This window comes from Carassius gibelio, chromosome A20 (genome assembly GCF_023724105.1).
Source record: "Carassius gibelio isolate Cgi1373 ecotype wild population from Czech Republic chromosome A20, carGib1.2-hapl.c, whole genome shotgun sequence".
Classification (NCBI taxonomy): Eukaryota; Metazoa; Chordata; class Actinopteri; order Cypriniformes; family Cyprinidae; genus Carassius; species Carassius gibelio.
Window position 1 is genome coordinate 13,454,199 of NC_068390.1, and position 19,993 is coordinate 13,474,191.

The 19,993-nt window shown below is 36.5% G+C and overlaps 1 protein-coding gene across 2 annotated transcripts; it reads right to left on the reverse strand.

Moving 5' to 3' along the window:
* Window positions 1-547: 547 nt before the first annotated feature.
* LOC127938541 (serine/threonine-protein phosphatase 2A 56 kDa regulatory subunit epsilon isoform) lies at window positions 548-19,665 on the reverse strand. Of its 2 annotated transcripts, none has more exons than XM_052535225.1 (14): window positions 19,175-19,665; window positions 10,830-10,990; window positions 9,631-9,827; window positions 9,415-9,516; window positions 9,174-9,266; window positions 8,743-8,873; window positions 7,621-7,680; window positions 7,262-7,370; window positions 7,058-7,111; window positions 6,893-6,943; window positions 6,534-6,653; window positions 3,366-3,493; window positions 2,325-2,426; window positions 548-2,244 (listed from the first exon to the last, which is right to left on the reverse strand). In XM_052535225.1, exons 2-14 carry the CDS (start codon window positions 10,984-10,986, stop codon window positions 2,142-2,144), a joined length of 1,407 nt encoding a protein of 468 aa, XP_052391185.1. In that variant the 5' UTR covers window positions 10,987-10,990; window positions 19,175-19,665; the 3' UTR covers window positions 548-2,141. The 2 variants fall into 2 exon arrangements, with proteins under 2 accessions (XP_052391185.1, XP_052391186.1); XM_052535226.1 differs by lacking the exon at window positions 19,175-19,665 and adding an exon at window positions 16,245-16,375.
* Window positions 19,666-19,993: the final 328 nt, after the last annotated feature.

The window sequence follows — 19,993 nt, forward strand, 5'->3', positions numbered from 1 at the left end:
TCTCTCACATCAGACAAATCTATTAAGATTTTTTTATGTATACATTGTGTATAGTTTCTTTAGTCAAGCTTGACTTTATCTTTAACACACACACACAAAGAAGTTTCTGTATTTTCTGTAAACATTTACTCACCCTCAATGTCATTCCAAACCTGTATGAATTTCTGATAAATAGTTCAAACCAAAAGCATAAGTGTCCTTCTCATTGCGGTAATCTATTCATTCTTGTTTTCACACTCATCTGAGCTGTTGGAATGAGCCTTCCGCCACCTACTGGATTTAAACTGCACATTAATGCTCTTAGTAATTTAACTTAAGCCTTCCTAGTTTCTCAGATAAAAAAAAAAAGTATATATTTTTGTATGCTCTAATAATAATAGATATAAAAAAAACACTAAGCCTCATGGGTTAATTAGATCAAACTGATACATGTGTGTTTTTAAACGCTTACATTTTCTATTTTTTTGTCAAATGTAACACTTCGAAGTCAAAAAAAATATTAAACTGAAACTTATTAAAACAATTAAGAAAAAGAGAGCAAGCAGTGTATGACAAAAAAACAGGTTTATTTAATATCTCTTTCTTTTTTTAAAATAATTAGATTTATTCTATTCATCAAACCCTTTCTTTTTAATTTTTTTTTTTGTTTGTTTGTTTTTTACATATCAAACTTGGGCCATCATAAAACACACGATGAGCTTTGGGAGAATTAAAACAAGAAAAATAAAAAAGACAGACAAGTGATTAAGCCCAGAAAAATAAAATTATGAATATATATATATATATATATATATAATAAAATACATCTTCCTCACATGTAAAATCCACAACCACGACTGTTGGGACTTCAAATAAAAGAAGAAAAGAAAAAGGGGCTGAAGTCCCACAAGAACATCTAATGAACTATAACTCGAAGTGCTTTTTAGTTCTAGCCTGCCCTGGTGGCTGGTATCTCAGAAGACAGATTAGGACCTACCGGATCAGTGTTTCCCTACACAGGCCCTAAACATCCCAACATAAGCAGGATTTCATTTCAAACACTCATGAGAAGAAAGAAAAACCTTGTCTCGCTCAGCTCAGTCATGTAGATGACATCCACCCACCCTGAAATTAAAACGATTGGAGCAGAGCAGTGGAAACCTGGATGGCCCATGAGAAGCAGTCTAGAATGTTCTTGACGAAAAATGTCACTTAACGGTTTTAAAAACACTGGATGAGTTCTGAACACCGTGTGCCACTGAAATTCCACGAGTCCTTGCTAATGTCGGAGAAACAGAACTTGATGTACCCTTGGTAACTACTGAATTTCCACATTGAAATTCCCAAGAGTCTCCACAGCAGACAGCATGAAACTATGACCAGATCTTAACCTGGTTCACAAGTTAAAAAAATAAAGGTCCTCAGAGAGGTTTGTCCACTTTATTGAGTGAAGTATACCACCATAGCTGACTGCGGCCAATCTCGCACATTGAGTTAGGGACATGTCCCTACTTTACAGTAAAGTACCAGGCCAATCATCCTGTAAAAGAAAAAAAAATGCACACCACAGAGAGGATGTTTAATGTTTTTTTTTTCTCCACTGTTTTCCTTGTATTCACGTCATGGGTTTCTGGTTTGTGTCCCCTGAGTCAGGGGAGTCAAATTCTGTCTAGATGGAAAAGTCTCTCTTCAAAAGGGATGGGGAAAAAGAAAAAGAAAAAAAAAAGATTTGCGATGATGACGGGATCCTCGCATAAGACATCTTTAATCGCAGGGTGAGCACAGTTCCCTTAGTCTCAGGGTACTTCCACAATATATTGACACGGAGACGCTGAACAATTTCTGAACTGAAAGTTTTTTTTTTTTTTTTAAATCTATCCTTTGACCACAGTTGATTATCATTTTAAGATTTTTTACACCGAGGAGTGCATATTAAGTCTCTTCAAAATTTCAGTTTTTGTTTTCATCTTTCTTTCAGCGTAGTAGTATGATACAGGAAAGAGGGAGAGGATTATTTACAGTGCTGTTGAAAGGGAGGAAATGAACGAGGGAGTGTGCGGTAAAGTACGCAGCATGAGAAGCAAATAGAGGGACGCGGTCCCTGTGGCAGAGTAGAAAAGGATTGGTTGTGGCCACACAGAAGGGCAGAGATGAGGTCTGTGTTAGGTGGCAATGACACCGTCGCTGTTCTGGACGCCCCGTCTGAGCTCCAGATCCTCCAGCTTCCTCCATAGGTCCTCTCGCTCCTTGTCCTTCTTCCTTTCCCTGAAGGAATCAAACAGAACTTATAAGAGCTGCTTTGTAAACTGCAGAAGTTTACAACGATACGTTACATTGTTTGTTACCTTTGCCTGTCTGATTTGTAGTTGGCGGCAAGTTCGTCAAATAAGGCGCTGTTCATCTCCATGAATGCTTTGAGCACATTGTAAATCAAAGCTGATATCGCCCTGATGGTGGAGAAGAGCAGACATGATCAAACCAATTCATCAAACCAAGTTCAGGAATGAGTGCAATACAATAACAATATGTTATTATTGTTCAGACATTGTGATCAAAAGGTTAATAACAATATACACTAATGTCTGGATTAATATCAATATACACAAATGGTTTATTTAAAGTAAATTTATGAATAATGTCACAAAAGATTTTCTTTCCATTTCTAATAAAATGGTGTTCTTTTCAACTTTCTATTCAAAGCATTCTGAAAAACAACAACAACATAAATCTAGCATGTTTTCTACAAAACTATTAACAGCACAACTGTTTTCAACATTGTATTGGAATATTTTTTTGTGTGTGCATGTTGTTTTGAGTAATTGTATATGAAGTGTATAATGATATGTGACCATGGACCACAAAACTGGTCATGAGGGTCAATAAAAAAGCTTTCCATTGATGTATGTTTTTTTCAGGATAGAACAATGTCCGAGATACAACTATTTGAAAATCTGGAATCTAAGGGTGCAAAAAAAATCTAAATATTGAGAAAATCGCCTTTAAAATTGTCCAAATGGAGTTCTTAACAATGCATATTACTAATCAAAAATTAAGCTTTGATTTATTTACAGTAGGAAATTTACAAAATATCTTCATGGAACATGATCTTTACTTAATGCCCTAATCATTTTTGCCATAAAAGAAAATCTATAATTTTGACCCATACAATGTATTTTGGCTATTGCTACAAGTATACCTCAGCGACTTAATACTTTTTTTGTGGTCCAGGGTCACATAAGTATGTCCTACAGGAGATTGAGGTTAATAAATAATAAAAATAAACAATGTATATTGAGCAGCAAATCAGCATAAGAATAATCATGTGACACTGAAGACTTTTTTTATGCAAAGATCATATAATCCATTTAAATATTACTGAAACTCACGAGTTCCAGTGCTCTTTGGAGATCCTGTAGAGACTGGCGAACATGATAGGCAGGATTACACTCGAGTTCTCCTCAATCAGACTCATGATATACTCATTGTTCCAGTAGTACAAAGCTCGTTCTGCCACCTGAAACAAAAAACAATCTCCATTTTAAAACATTTATAATATTTTAATGTCAGTAGTGTTCTACACAGGGGTTTTAGACTGCAGAACCTGAAGCTTTCACTTGCACTTTAAATGCCAAAGACATAAGGTAGCTGAACCACACTTAATAGTGAAAGCTGAGAGTTGATGTTGCTGATGCAAAGCAAAAAAAAAAAAAATTATTTAATAGATCTTATGCCCGGAATTTTGTGATATTAATGATCCAAATTGCGTACTGATATTTACAATACACTGGTAATTAGAAATCGACCGATAGTGGATTTTACCGATAGCAAGGTTTGACCACAGCGGCTGAGATAAATCAACCAATATTTTTTTTTTTTTAGATACTGAATCAAAACTATAATAACGCTGAACTTAACGACCAAAAAAAAAAACATGTAAATAAATAAGCATTAGTTTTTAAATAGAATAAAAATATTAATATTAAATATGAATTATGCACTGATCAATGTTAGTTCATCGAATAATACTAATACTACAAGCTTTTATTAATATTAATGTTACAAATGGAATCTTATTGTAAGGTGTTACCATTTCATAAAAATATAAACAGTCATGCTTAAAGATGGCCATCTTTAAATATCTACAAAAAGGCCATTGAAATTAAATACATACACACACACACACACACACACATATATTAGTGGGGGGCCGTTATCGGCGTTAACGCGAGACTCTTATTTGCGATAAAAAAAAATATCGCCGTTAATCTATTCTCAAAGTTGTGTTGGGAGCTGGGTCTATACTAAGCAACCTATGATGACTTTCACCTTGATATTTTATATAACCGACTGGCTCAGGACAGCCTAAAAAGATGCTCAAGACAGTTGAGGGGCCACTGCTGCGCATCGTCATGAAAGCTCACGCAGAGAAAGGCGTCTCAAGACGCTAAAAATAAGCATTTTCAAGTGTTTTGATCAAAACACTTGAACATCGAATTTGCTTATTTTTGCTCTTGTGCCGACAAATACATACGAAATATGTCAAAATATCCACCTTGGAAATTATGCTTGAAAAAAACGGTCAGTTATTTCTTAAGTGAAAGTAAACAGTTGAGGAAAAAAATGGGATGTGTATTATATTGGATGCGTTCATGGTCTCTTAAAGGGACCGCGCCTAATTTAGCTACTGGCTGCTGTAATGTTAATTCAAGAAAATTAAAGAAAGAAAATCATTCACTGCTCTTGACTGCATTACTTTGTAGTTTTAACAGTCAAACCAAAAATTATTCAGACACCAAAATATTTTTTAATATATATAGCAAAACTGTAATAATGTGAGAAATGTTGAAGGTGTCTTAATAAATGTAGGTTTGATTGTATATTTCATTTTTAAATTGAAGAATATCCAGGGCTTTTTTACATTTAATTATTTGGTTTCTGTACCTTGACACCTACAAACTTGAAAAAAAAAAACTTAAACATTGTGTAAATAGCACAAATAAATAAAAATGAACGAACATACAAATTAATAATTTCAAACAGGGCCCACTGGTACACCATTCACCGGATCCCCGCTGACCCCAGCTACGGCTCTGATCACGCCTGTTTCACACATACTCCGTCTGCAGTGCGTATGCAGTCCGTGTGCGTTACGTATGTGGTGCAGCATGGACTCCATGTGCTTTCACACATCTCTCTCTCTCTCATATATATATATATATCTCTCTATATATATATATATATATCTCTCTCTCTCTATATATATATATCTCTATCTCTCTATATATATATATATATCTCTCTATATATATATATATATATCTCTATCTCTATCTCTCTCTCTCTCTCTCTCTCTCTCTCTCTCTCTCTCTATATATATATATATATATATATATATATATATATATATATATATATATATATATATATATATATATATATATATATATATATATATATATATATATATATATATATATATATATATATAGAGAGAGAGAGAGAGAGAGAGAGAGATATATAGAGATATATATATATATATATATATACACACACACACACACACACACACACACACACACACACATCGCATTCAATTCAAGCAGCGGTCCAAAACAAACAGGCAAAATCTCAGGAATGAATAAAGTGGCGTCAATGAGTTTGAAGTTCGATGTTTGAAAACAAAAAAAAATAGAGCAAAAAGGAAAGAAAAAGAGTGACAAATGTTTCACTAAAAAAAAAGAGCACAATACACAATCTTGCAGCCTAGGGTGAAATCATTGTGCACAATAACTATGATTTGGGACAAATATAATGCAATTTAATGGAAAACTTGTGAGTGGAGCTCTGTTGTGTGGCAGGATTTCTGTTGGCTGCATGAACAATGTGCTCTCTCACATCACAAACTTTAAGTATGGACATAAGCTAATGCAAATAGATGGTAACAAAAGTGACATTAAACATTTGGATTAAACATACGTTTGTTTTAACCGCTTGAGGTACTGCTAATGTTAGCGTCCTTTCAGCCATAACACCAAACATACTGTTTTTTTCTTTACTGATGCAGCATTAAGTCAACAAATTAATTACTTTTTAAGGATCTCAAAATATGTACTGCAGTTAACTGTATACGTACGGTTTTGTTGTCGATGCTTTAAATCGTCATCTAAAGTGTCATGCTCTGTGCAGCGCGCAGCCTCACGTGTCAAAACAAACAGCATGAGGCATCAGTGATTCCACCTCCACAGGCCGCTCTCATACTGTATAATGACAACACCTTTTCAGCTGCTCCAGCAATGGACGCAACGCAGTAAAAACTATCAGTATGGATTTTTGTAGATTGTTCTAACAATCAACTATCGGTGCCAATAAATCGGTTCACCACTACTTGTAATGAGAGCAAATATGAAGCATGGTTTCTCTCACTTATGAACAGAAAATGAACAACCTGTGATGCTGCAGCGATGGGCACTTTCGAAAATCTTCACGTTTAAGTTTTAGCTCTTACAAGATATTTATAGGGTCTGTAAGAAGGATATAGGGTGTGGCGTGTTTACCTGAAAATGGGGGCTGGATACACATCTAGCTATCTGTTTAAAGAGTATTTCTTGGATCTTGACAAACTGAGTGGGCTCAATCACATCTAGAATCTCCTCCAACTCTCCAAGAAACATAACCTACAAAAATAATGTTGTAGAGGTTAAAAAAAAAACATTCAGGAAAAGCATGTTAAGCATTTCTCTTGAAAAATTTTTATAAATACAGAATTTAGTTGAAGAAATCACTTGCTAAGATACATTATGTTCTGGTAGAAGTTGCAACAATTAAAGATTTTTCATTCTGAGAGCAAATCATTAAAAAAATGGACAATGGATTGACGATCCACAAGAATAATTCCATAAAATGAAGGCATTACCTCTTTTTGACTGCATGTTTTTGGCCAAAATTTCAATAAGCCTCTGATCACCTGATCACAAAAAAAAAAAAAGAAGCCAACTAGTGAAACTCCTTTAGAAACGAACTGAAACAAGATGGAACTTGATGAAGAATGAGGAAAATAATGGTGACAAATAACACTTACAGGTTCTGTTAACGTGGGATCTTTCTCTAGGAACTGAACAATACAATAGGCCAGCTACAAAAGATGACTTCAGATTAACAAATGCATTTCAAATGTTTGGATTCATAAACGAGCATGGAAACATGAATCTGTTTCTTCTGCCCCTGAAATGCAACAAGCAAGCACAGACGTGTGTAGAAGTAACAAACAGCTGAGTGTCTGTACCTGGGCATGGAAGAGAGACAAGCTCTTCACTGTGTGAAGAGGCAGCAGCACTTTCACCAGAAACTGTTTGTGCTCAGCTTTGAGAGGAAGTGCAAAACCATTGATGATGCTGTAAAACCAAAGACGTGTGGTGTGAGACTTCACTTCTGTTCTGACACTCATAACCATGAAAGAAACTCATAATATGCAGTAGACTCAGTCTTCTCGATGCCTCAGGACTGAAGACAGGGTAGAGTAAAATAAAACAGGAATGTGACCTCTGTGTGTCAGTGTTTATGTATTTCAAAACTTTCTATTTCCTGGTTTAAATTTCTACACATCACTGCCAACCAAAGAATGGGTCCTAAAATATGACATACCTTCCCAAAATCTCCAGCAGTTCAGCTACACCATTGAAGTGCTCTGTCTCATATACAAAACTGTCAGAGCAGGAGAGAAAAAAAGAGGTATATCAGCACCTTAATGTGTAATTTTGTATATACTAGTGTTGTCACGGTACCAAAATTTCAATATTCGGTACCGATACCAGTGACCGGTTTTCGGTACCAATTTCGGTACCAAAGCAAAAACACAAAAATATGCTCAAAAAAAAAAAAAACTTTTTATCACTAAAAATAAAACCAATTGCATTCTTTATACTTATTTACAATTGTGTTTAAAGTTTTTCTGCAATTAATACAATTATGAAAAACAGTAAACAAGGTTTCACCCAAATTTAATTTGTCTTTTAATTAATTAAATTTAAACATTTTATTTTTTGGTAAATAAAGGGGATTTGCTATTAAAATTTAAACATGGGAAAAATATTGTGTGAGTTATTTCTTTAAAAAAAAAAAAGTTTTATAATTTTTTTCAACAGTAGTAGCAGTATCACATACATTCTACTAAATAATAGTAATATTTCTAGCACAATGCCTTATGTACTACTGCTACTTTTATTTTGACACTGGTTTTACACAAATGAAACGGTAAATTGCTTGTGAAGCAGAACAGTTCTGGTGATGTTGTTTATGTATTTATGTCCTCATTTAGACAGCAGATGCTGATATTACTGCAAGCATCACGCGCTTCAGTCTATGTAGTAAACAAACCCGCACATCTCTGCTATTCATTCATTCACACAGAACATGCAGCTTCTCCAATTTTTCAACCAACTTCTGCAGCTTAACATTTACAGATATTGGTCCATACGTAGATTTGATTTGATTAATTTATGCTAACTTTGACAAATCCAGTGCCTGTTCATATTAAAATGTACGTTTCATTTTCATGACTGGGTTTTGAGATTTCCGTCCACGTTATATGCTTCGCGGAAATCATAGCGCTGTATGTGTCAAGAACCGGGTTGACCGGGTCCTCGGTACCACCGGTACTTAAAGAAACCTGGTACCGTCACATTTTCATACCGACTGCCATTCACTACCATTTTTTAGTATCGACTTAAGTTCAAACACTTGTTAAAACATTTGACAGTTACTTACCAAAGAAAAATGTTGTTTATCTGTTTTCGGATGAAGGCCCTGAGGCCAAGGAACTTGCCATAGATTCTGTGCAGAACTGTCTTCAGGCAGTCCCTCTCCCGTGGGTCCTCGCTATCAAACAGCTCCAAGAGCTAGAAATTCAGAAGAGGAGTTTTATTAACTATATGAGCAATGTGTACTGCTTAATTACCTTTCTTATTACATAGCTACTAAAATAAAAGAAATAAAAAAACATTATAGGGAACTGGTAACCATTGACTCAAATCAAATGTACAGTTTAGTGGTAATTATGCAAAAAAAGATTTGACTGCAAAATGCCACAACTGAAGTGTTCAAACTGCTACATCTGTACTGTTTTACTGCTAATACTGGCTTCATTTGATCCATGATAGGATGAGAAGACAAAGAACATTTCACAGACAATCACTCACCTGTAATACAAATTTCTGATCAATGTATTTTTTGGCAACGCTAGGCTGAAATTCCTGACTTTCCAAAAAGCGAATGAAGAACTCATACACGAGCTTAAGTGGGAAAAGAAGACTGATATCAGAAAACTGGTGCTTGAAATGAAACCTTGCAATCATCTCAACTATAAGACTTTTATTGTTTGACATGTTGTTTTTACATGTATTCAATATTAAAATGCTGATGCTGGCGATGGTCCTCTACCTGTAAGTGTGGCCACGAGGCCTCCAGCGTGGGCTCGTCCTCCTCTGGGTCAAACTCATTACTATCACTAGGTGGAAGAGTCCGAAAAATATTGCAGGACACCTGTGAGAAATGAGAAGGGGCAACACTTGAGATTCTCTTAATTATATAGGCATATCAACTAGACAATAACAGAATCTACAATCACAGAGTGTGCTTTTAAACGTTAAATCTCACCATTTTGACCACCTCGGGGTAGGTCTGCTCAGTCAGGTACCCCCGGCTGAGGGTGACGTAGTCCACCAGCTCATTAAGGGTGGACCGTTTATACTCTTTCATTTTGAGGTCAGACAGTGTGTCCATGAAGTCAAACAGAAAACAGCACTGCTGCAGTTTCTTGAGGAATAGCTCTGGTTGCTCCTGAGCAGAAACATCTAGACAGACAGAAAGAGAAAGTTAATGAAAAACAATCCAGAGGAATACTAACAAATTGTTTACATCAATCTCCTTGACTTTCCTACTGTTTTCTGTCTCATGTTTCAGGATTGTTGGGAGGAAGCCTAAAATACATCAGCTTGGAGGTTCATCTGACCTCTAAATATTCCAGCTGATAGGGCTTGAGTTTGAAAAGCCATTTGAGACAAGGTAATATATGTGCCATATCCAACCACTTTACACAGACAGCATATGCACACAGCAAAACTTCAAAGACGTTTGTTAGTTTTTAAATGATAAAACAGTAGATATACTGTTCATAAATATATTTAGATACTGTGTGGATGTCAAATGTTAGTCTAAGATGTTCATGATTAATGTGATAAAATACACTTTAGAAGAACTGGCTTTTTTTTATTAAAACATTCAAAGTAAAACATTTAAAAAAAGAAATTGCTGGATAAAAGTATTAAAGATGCATTAAATTTATCAAGTGTGACAGTAATGATGATTACAATGTTTAACCCCCCTTAATGCTCTTTTGAATTTCCGATTATTCAAAGAATCTTGATGCATCTAAATACATCACAGTTTCCACCAAACCTTTCAACGTTGGTAATAAGAAATGTCTCTTGAGCACCAAATCAGCATATTTGAATGATTTCTGAAGGATCATGTGACACTGAAGAGTGAAGTAATAATGCTGACAAGGAATCTTGTCACAGGAATAACATTTTTAAATATCTCAAAATAAAAACTAATTTTAAATTATAATAATATTTCACAATATTACATTGTTTTTCAGTGGATATCTTCAAATAAATGCAACCTTATAAGAGACATAAAATACTAATAAAAAACTTGATTCAGTTTGTTGCTTTCCTTTTCTGTTATTATAGTACAACCATCCATATCAGCTCTATCAGACCAATAAAACTAGGTCAGAGCACTATGACATCAGCAAACCATTATCTTCATCTGGCCACGTAAACACGGTTTACCTTTCAACAGAGGTAGCTGCACCAGCTCTATGGGCTTGTCCTGAGATCTGAACTGGGACGAGCTCTGTGCTCGCTTTTGCTTGGCTTTCCTGACAGACTTCCTGGTGAAGCCGTCCACCTTGTCCACCGACGGGGCTGTGGTGGCTGCTGAAGACATAGCCCTGTGCCAGAGAGAGTTTACGGGTGACGAAGAAAGAGGAAAACAGAGGCCAGTCAGTGATAATGTGCAGAATGAATGAAAAATCACATAAAATGAAGCTAAATTTAAATTAAAGTCAACAGGAAATAAATTAGTGGAAAAAAAATCAGATGTGAAAAAAGGACATTAAGACCCATGTCTTAATGCAACCAACTGAATGGACTTTTTCATTCCCTACTAGAATACTATGGGAAAAGAGCAGCATGTCTGTATTCATAAAAAAGTAAGCAAAAAGTATCTGGCTGACCTACTACTTCCATTGAGATTTTGAAACATTTAACTAGTGGACACTTTGATATCCCATGAGGCCACGGGAGAGGATTTGTGAATGGCAGGGAAGACATATTCAGATGTTTGGCTTTACTGAGAAGCAGAACATTCAATCTTAGTGACAAAAGCTAGTGAGCTTCCTATGCAATAGGCATTTTAGGCATCACAGACACGCGGTTATGAATTTAAATGCCAGATGTGCACTCAAGCCCTCAGCCTGCCTTTCAAATGTAATGTTAGTAAACAGCAGTGGGCCATTATAGGTTAAACTGTACTAAGGCTGGTGTCCCTGAGGCTTCTCTGCCTTATGTAAGCGCTCAAAACACGCCCACAGGAATGCCATGCGCTGGGATTACCATGGGTCAGATGGGACAGGAAGTGATCAGGTTTAGTGCTGCTACCAGGCAGAGCAGGAAGTGGAGGAGTAGCAGAAAGAGGTGGGGGGGGACACGTGTTTAGCAAGGCCATATCTCCCCTCGAATGGGGAGGAGTAGCGTGTAACGGTGGACAAAAAAATGAGCGACAACAAATAAAACAAGCCAAAAACTAAAACCAAACAAAAAAAAAAACACTTAAAAAAATAAAATAAAAATAAAATAAATAAAAAAACTAATAAAACAACACCCAAAACCCTATAAACAAACACTTAAAAAGAAAAGTGAACCAAATAAAAACACCTAAACCATAAAACAAGCTAAAATGAAAAATAACACCAAAAACTAAACCAAAACAAATTGAAAATTACGCTGGTTGTACCATTCCATGCTTTTTTTAAAGTAACAGTTAGTTCATTCATAATTGGACATGACTGAATGTAATGACTAGAGGTTGCATGGATAAGTCAAGAACCGTTCTGAGAGATTCAGTAAGTGAGTGAATCAGACTCATTCAAACTGATAAACCAAGAGTTCAGGGGTGTATTCCAGAAAGCAGGGTTAACTCACTGTTGAACTAAACCCTGAACTTTCGGTTGATTAACCCCAGACCTTGCTGACTCGAGGTATGTGGTTCCAACAACACATCCGGGAGTAAGTTAATTCAACTCAGAGTATGTTCCTGGTTAAGACTCAAGACATTCTCAACAGAGCGACGAATCACTATAGAAATGGACGCTACGAAAAAGCGCGCCAAGCTGTTTCTTTCTTCTTCTTCTTTTGTTCATTAGTTGTTTACATGCTTAGTGCATATCGCCACCTAATTGATGGCTGTGCAATTTTTATTTATTTCCATTTAATCTTTAATCCTTGAGATTGTGAATTATACTGTTTGTTTTATGATCTTTTATATTTAGTCATATCAGATATGTATTTTGATTTAAATTTAGACATTATAGAAAATGCCGATCCATGTGTGAGATAATATTAAATGTAATAAAAAAATAAATATATTATATATTTATATATTTAATATATATTAAGTAAAACATTACCTACATAGTATTTATACCGATAACTCTTACATATGCCAATACAATTAGAATAATATATTGCCTTATTACTTATATTAGTGCTTCCTCATTAATATATCCAATATTACATATATATTTATAGTACATAATGCTGTGCGGTATCTGTCACAACCACTGAAGGCTCGCTGAAGTGAACTAACCCTGGAACATAACCTGCTTCAGAGAGTGAGTGACAAATAACATACCCTGAAAGTTACCTCCCTTTTTCGGAACCGAAAGTTGAGGTTATCAACTTACTTACTCTTAAACATACCCGGGTATGTCACATAACCAGCTTTCTGGAATATCCCCCAGGTTTCTTTTTTAGGTGCTTAAAACATCATTCCTCTTGACTACAAAGTACAAACGGGTTCTTAGTTTCCAACTCCACCTGTCTTTTCAGCTAAAATGTTACCATCCTGAAACTCTACTATGGTAGGAGCCAGATGACAGTAACAGAAAGCTGATTAATTTCACAGCAGGCGCAGATACTTTGTTCATCAGAGAAAATCTTCAGGGGGTCTATGGATGTGACCTTATGTTCTGCCCAGTGTCCTACATTAGGGTCACATCAATTTCAGTTCCAGCTTACCAAAAAGAAACCTAAATGAAGGCCAGACAAAACAAAGGGACCATTAGTGTATCGTCAGTTTATAATGTCTTGATACCAAAAATCTAGCAGTCAGTACTGATACCACCAAAACTACACTGTTCCTGATACCCAAGTCGATACCACGGAGAGAAAAAAATAACAAGTTGAACATTAACTTCTTTATTTCAAACGTTTAATATATATGTTTAATATATATATATATATATATATATATATATATATATATATATATATATATATATATATATATATATATATGCACACATACACACACACACTTGGCCTTCAAATAATAAATAAAATAAAAGAGTTCAGCATAGTGTTCTCACTGTAGCTATATTTCAGTAGTACCTGGGAGAACTTGAACCCCCTCGCCTCCCTCAAACCCTGTAGAGGATTGCTGTGGATAGCATTATTTAGAGAAGACGCTGTATTATTTAATTTATTATTTATTTATTTTTACTGCCAAAGGAGTCAGGACAAGGTTGTGAAGAATTAATGGTTTAAGTTCATTTTTAACCAGCTATGCCCCAATCTTGCGTCCCCGTCATTTTAATGATGACTGCTACTAAAGCAACCTAAATGCGGGATTCAGAAGTCGGTTGTTATTGAAGGATCAGAACCCAGTTTAATTGGACCAGCTTCTTCCTCCTCTGAATCACAACCTGTAAGTTTGATTAAAAAGAGCACTTGAATGTTAAATCCACGGATAAAATGTCAAGGTTTCAACTGCATCTGTCAGAGATTGAATTTATTACGGTTACTTTCAATGTACTCTCAATAAATAATGTTTATTAGTTCTAACAATAAGTCTTAGCTCAAAACTAACCAAAGTTAAAAATAATTAGTTTGGGCTATAATTTCTGCACAGGAGAGACTTGATGTTGTTTCAAAACAAAAGATAATATATTTAGGTTTCAGCATCGGCAGTTGACCAAAATAATTTGAAAAATATCGGCATATCAAATGTTAGCACAAATCTAATATCGTGCATCCCTACTCATAATGCACTAGATAATAAAACACACATTTATTAATTAACATTAATGAGATTAAAATGAGCAACCAACCAGTTTACTAATCATTTTAATCCATACCACAATAGACATCTGCATTTCACTGCAAAGGCTTTTCACTTTTTTTTTAATTTACTGTACAGTATATTACTTCACTACTGACCTAAGCCTTCACTGGCTCAAAGTTAATGATCTAGGTAACCTTTCGCTTTCTTCTGGATTCCTGCAAGGGGTGTTGGCTAACACAGAGTCCTCAGAGCCACAGTTACAACTCACATCAGCAACAATGACAAGCAAACATCTACAAATTAAAAACCTTAAAAACATATCTGCTGACAAGGAAAAGCAAGACTCGTCTGAAAGTTAATGTAAGGAAGACCAAATTTCCCTTAAGTTTACTTATCTGGTAGGTTGAATGTTTGCACCATTACATCTGCTCTGCCTTGGCCTCATATTATTTGCATTTCTTTCCTTCTTCTGTTTAATCTCCATATTTGCTCTCTTTAAAGTTGTCAAAATAATAGGACTAATTTGCACAAATAATAAAATACAAATGAAAAAAAAAAAGTTTGCCACAGGGTATACACACCTAATTTTTTTTCATGGGTTTACTGATAGAACCATTGGTTCAATATTCAGTGTTTAATAACACAAATAAAAGCAGTCATTATCAAATCAAACACTACTTATGCAATCCAGTGTAGACTGATGTAATTTTACTAAAGACAAATGCCCTTGGCATTTAAGAAATTATGGATAATTGTGGAACAAATGAAGCAAAAGAGAGCTACTTCCAAAATGAAAGGCTATGATGACAATACATTTAAAGGATCAGATCACTCCTGAATTAATTTCCTTATAATTTACTCACCCCCATGTCATCCCCGATGTTAGTGTCTCTCTTCAGACAAAAATAAATTAAGGGCGAGGAAAACATTACAGCATTTTTCTCCATATAATGGACTTCAATGGGGATTCATTTCTCTAGACTAGAGCATTATTCCTCGGCTGGGATTGTGTAGAGCCCTTTGAAGTGGCATTGAAAATTCCTGGAACGTTTACCTCAAAAACCTTAATTTCTTTTCGACAGTAATAAGAAAAACATGAACATCTTAGATGACATAGGGATGAGTAAATTATCAGAAAATTTTAATTCAAGAGTGAACTAATCCTTTAAGCAAGATCTCATGCCACACAAAAACTCTTTACTAATAAATTTCACCACTGAGTGCGTAGCTGACAGTTATCAGGCTGATAGATGTGAGGCTGTCATAACAGCAGTCATAAACTAAAAGGACTTTGGAGGCAAAGGCATGCCATTTAAGGAAGCTTTTCTGCCATCCTCACTGCTGAAAAGTCATTTAAGAAAAGTAAATTACGATTAACAATTATGTCAACCCAAACTAAATATAAAAATTCACACATCTGAAATTATAATAAACAATGACATCATACAATCAACTAAACACCATAGTGACGAGGTTTCAGTGATCCGTTTTTCATACAATGAGCCACATGCAGCCTGTAGATGCCTTACCAAAACAGAGATAAACTTAAGACCACAAGAGCCTTATGTAAAAGTGAACTTTAAAGAACAGCCGACTGCTGCTTTTCCATTCTGCAGATTTGTTTACACTATGGTGCTCTAATATAGTCCTAAACAGCCTGCCAGTACGAGCTTGTGATTTAAAGTGCTAAGAAACAAAGCACCACACACATAACAACGGTCCAGGATTTATTCCCCATTCATCTTACAGTATTATAAATCAAGATAACAAGTTGTTTATCCGATGTTCAAAATATCATACACAAGGACTTTCCATAAATTGCTAAGAGAAGTCTATTAATTGAACATAAAATGTAAGCTCACCTTCTTCAGAGTTCATAGATTGCACTATTAAACTCCTCACGTCATGTCAAGATAGAAAATGTCAGCTGGGCAGTCAGGACTTTGACTTGGCTGTTCTAAAGCGCAAAATGTCGTCTACTGAAGGGGTTTGGTTATACATTTACTTAAGAGTGTAGGATCATTGTTCGACAGCATGACCCACATTCAGTTAAGCTTCGGCTCACAAACGGACACCTTGACGCTCTTACAACGTCCAGTAAAACACCCATGCAAAATACAGGAATTGTTACTACTGTGCAAAGTTGTCCCATCTCTCAAGGTGACAAAGCAGCTCCAAATTATTACACTCCCTTACATCACAAACAGGACATGGCACACCACTGTTCCATTTTTTTTTTTTTTCAGCCAACAGCAATTTATTTTTGATGTCATCCCACAAAGAGTGTTCTCGGTGGTTAATTCGCCACACAAGCTGCTGTGCTAACATATCCTGAAGCGTGCTGCAAGGGTTCTGTAACCTGCTCAAATGTTTTAAACCTCTCTCTTGGAGTTTATTTAGAAGGGTCAAACTAAAAATCATATATTTCTATGCCTGACCATCACCACACACCTATTTCTTGAAGGGACACTAGTGGCAGTTCTCATCCATTTGAGCCCCTTTCACACTGCCATTCCGGCAAACACACGGGTAAAGTGTTCCGGGAATTGCTCCCAGGTCGCAAGATTTTGCACTTTCCCACTGCCTGTGATTACCCGGGATATGTGCGTGCTTTTACACACAACCCGTAAAGATCCCGTAACGACATGTGACATCAGTGCGTGATGTGTAATGTACGAGTCGAAAATGTTAGGTACGTTACACTTTCACTGAAGCAAGCGAGCGATCTCGGAGTCAGCGCGGAAAGTGAGGAACTAACTGATCTCTGCTTCATTACAGTTTGCATATATGTTTTCATCGCGAACGTTGATCTTCCTTCAAAATAGCCGGTAAAAGAGTGGCGCGATAACGTGCATCATCGCTTCGACACGGCATTAGATCTGGCTTTTGTTCACACAGCGCTTGTCCCGGTTGAACCCAGCAATGTTACTAGGTCCCCGACCCAGGTTCAATCCCAGGACGTGATTGCTTTCACACAGAAGGCGACCCGGCAATGTTCCGGCAATATGCCGGGTCCGACGTGCAGTGTGAAAAGGGCTTTGGTGTTCTCTGTTAAACAGGACTCCAGATGAAAAGAAAAAAAAACTTTTGGAAGAGCGAAAAAAAAAAAAAAAACAGCAGCAACAAGTTTTTGCCCCATTTCTGTTAAAAGGGCAATTATGAACATCCTAAGTATAACCACAATTATAATTTTAATAATATGAATTATTTACAATGATTGATCCTAAAAAACTACTGTTTTTCTTTTAAACATTTTGGCAGATTTTGAGGATACATTCTTACATTTAATAGAGGGTAACAGCTGCTTCACGAACAAACTGATAGTTCTGTGTGACAAAAAGGGACAGTCACTAGTGAAAGTCTGAGAAAGTGGACAGACGGCTTAAAACATGAATGTTCTCATTGAACTGACCAAATTCTGACATGCATATTAACAATTTTAGCAATGTTTGACTTTTTTTAAATCTAATAATTGAGCAACTTAATTTTACAAAATACTATTTTGTTTTCAAATCAAATTGTTCAAAAATCTGATGTGACATGACATGACCTGACTCTTATCCTTTCCATCTTCATGAGTAGCAAACACATTTTTGCCCCAAAGAAACCATTTTCAAGCTTCACAAGCCTCGAGTTTAAAGAACATACTGCGAGTTTGAGTCTGTGTTTGTTTTATAAGGAAGGGCCCTGAACCATACAATTGACTCATTTAAATGATTAGAACGCCTGACTCAAATTACAACCATTATACAGACAGTTGTCCTTTACATTGACTCATTGATTTCACAAAGTGAACACTGGATCTGAGTTTATAAAGACAGCAAACTTTCCTTCTACATATTGTAGGCAGGTACTCCAATGGACTTTACCCAAATCATGATCATTACTACAGACAGTTTTTACAAGTCACTCCCATTGCTCGAGGTTTAACAACATTTTCTGTATCCCAGCAAGTGTGACTGGTATGAACTTTCTGCAATTCCTTGACAGATAAAAGTGTGTCCTGCCTCAATATAAACACTACCAGACATTAAACCATGAGATCAGAAGAGGCCTGAAAAGTCTCAGTTGTCAGTCGTGAAACGCATGACTGCAGCTGTGGAACAAAAACAGGTGTGGAGTATATTGCATTCCCAAGAGCCTGAAAGACAAGACCAATAAACAAGACTGTTGACCTGGTAAAAACGGCAAAAGCCAAAGAAAACCTGAAGGTGACAAACCCTACACTGCTTTCTAGGATTTGTGTTCAAAGATCGAGCCAGGCAGTGAACACATTCTGGACAACATAACAAATGGACATGTCAAAAAGGGCTTATGCAAGCTGCTAAAAGAGCTGAGAGGGGGAAATCAAAATAAAATCACTTCATATTTGGAAAGTGAGATGATGTTCTCATCCCATCTAAGGCTGATCAGGCTCTCACAGGAGCCCAAGACTATAACTCAACATCTGTGAAGAAAACACAATTACCTTCATGGCACAGTGAAACAACAAGTGCTCGTTTCACCGCATTATCCCATGAAGCAACATGAAGAAGGCGTTTCCGAATACCATCAATTGAGCAAATATGTCAGAAACGGAATGAAATGTTTGTAATCAAAGCACGATCGTGTCTTTAACAGCGCGTAAACACGAATCGACCTCAGAGGCTTTGATCTTTTAGAGTGCATAGCTCTCTAGTTATAAATAAATAGCTAACATTAGTCAGTCTGCTTTAAATAACCAGCCGCTTGTTCGATGTCACGCTAAAATCCCTATTAACTTAGTAATGCAGTGTTTAATTGGGTTTCTTACCTCTCTCGATGGTTATCGGGTCCAGGTGGTTCGTTCTAAGCAGCTAACCTTGTACTTGCAGGCTAGCCAGCTAACTCAAGCGCTTCACTGTCGGACTGTTTAAACAGGTCTCGGCTTTGGAAAGCGGTCCGTGAATGAATGGTGACGATTTTTCCGATTTAAGTCACACCAAAACTCCCGATTCTGATATAATTAGCAAGCCGTCTGAAGGTATGTCAGCATTGCACTGCTAGCAGGAGCTCCCCGTACAGCTAATCCCTGTAGCTGCCGTCCCAGCCTGCGCCAAAAGCCACATTCATACACGTTCACTGACCGACTACATACCCAGATGTTGGTCACTAGGGTAGAAATGTCCTTCTCCTTACTACTAAACTCACTAAGCGACTAAATGCCAACCTGCTATCACAAGTATATGTTAGCAGGCTGTGCTAATAATCTTTGCCAATTTTTTTCCTGGCTCAAAACAGACCGCAAAACCTAGCATGATGAAACCCGGGTTTAAGGTGTTATGTCAATGATTGGCTACTCTCTACTCAACGAACGCGTTGATTGGTCGGCTGACTGTCATTCAAACACTGTTTAGGCACGCTCGAATGTCAAACGTCATTTATGTCGAGGAGCGATGGGGGTTGGTTGCGGCGCAGACGTCTGAGATGGAGATTGGATGAAGACAAGGAGCAGAAATGCCCGTGTGGCGAGAAATATCCACCGAGTTGTGGTCCCCTCGGAATCCGCAGGCTCTGTTTGCTTTAAGTGAGTCGCATTACAACAAACTAATGATGCTACTTATGGTACTTGAAAAGAGTTCACGGAGAATAC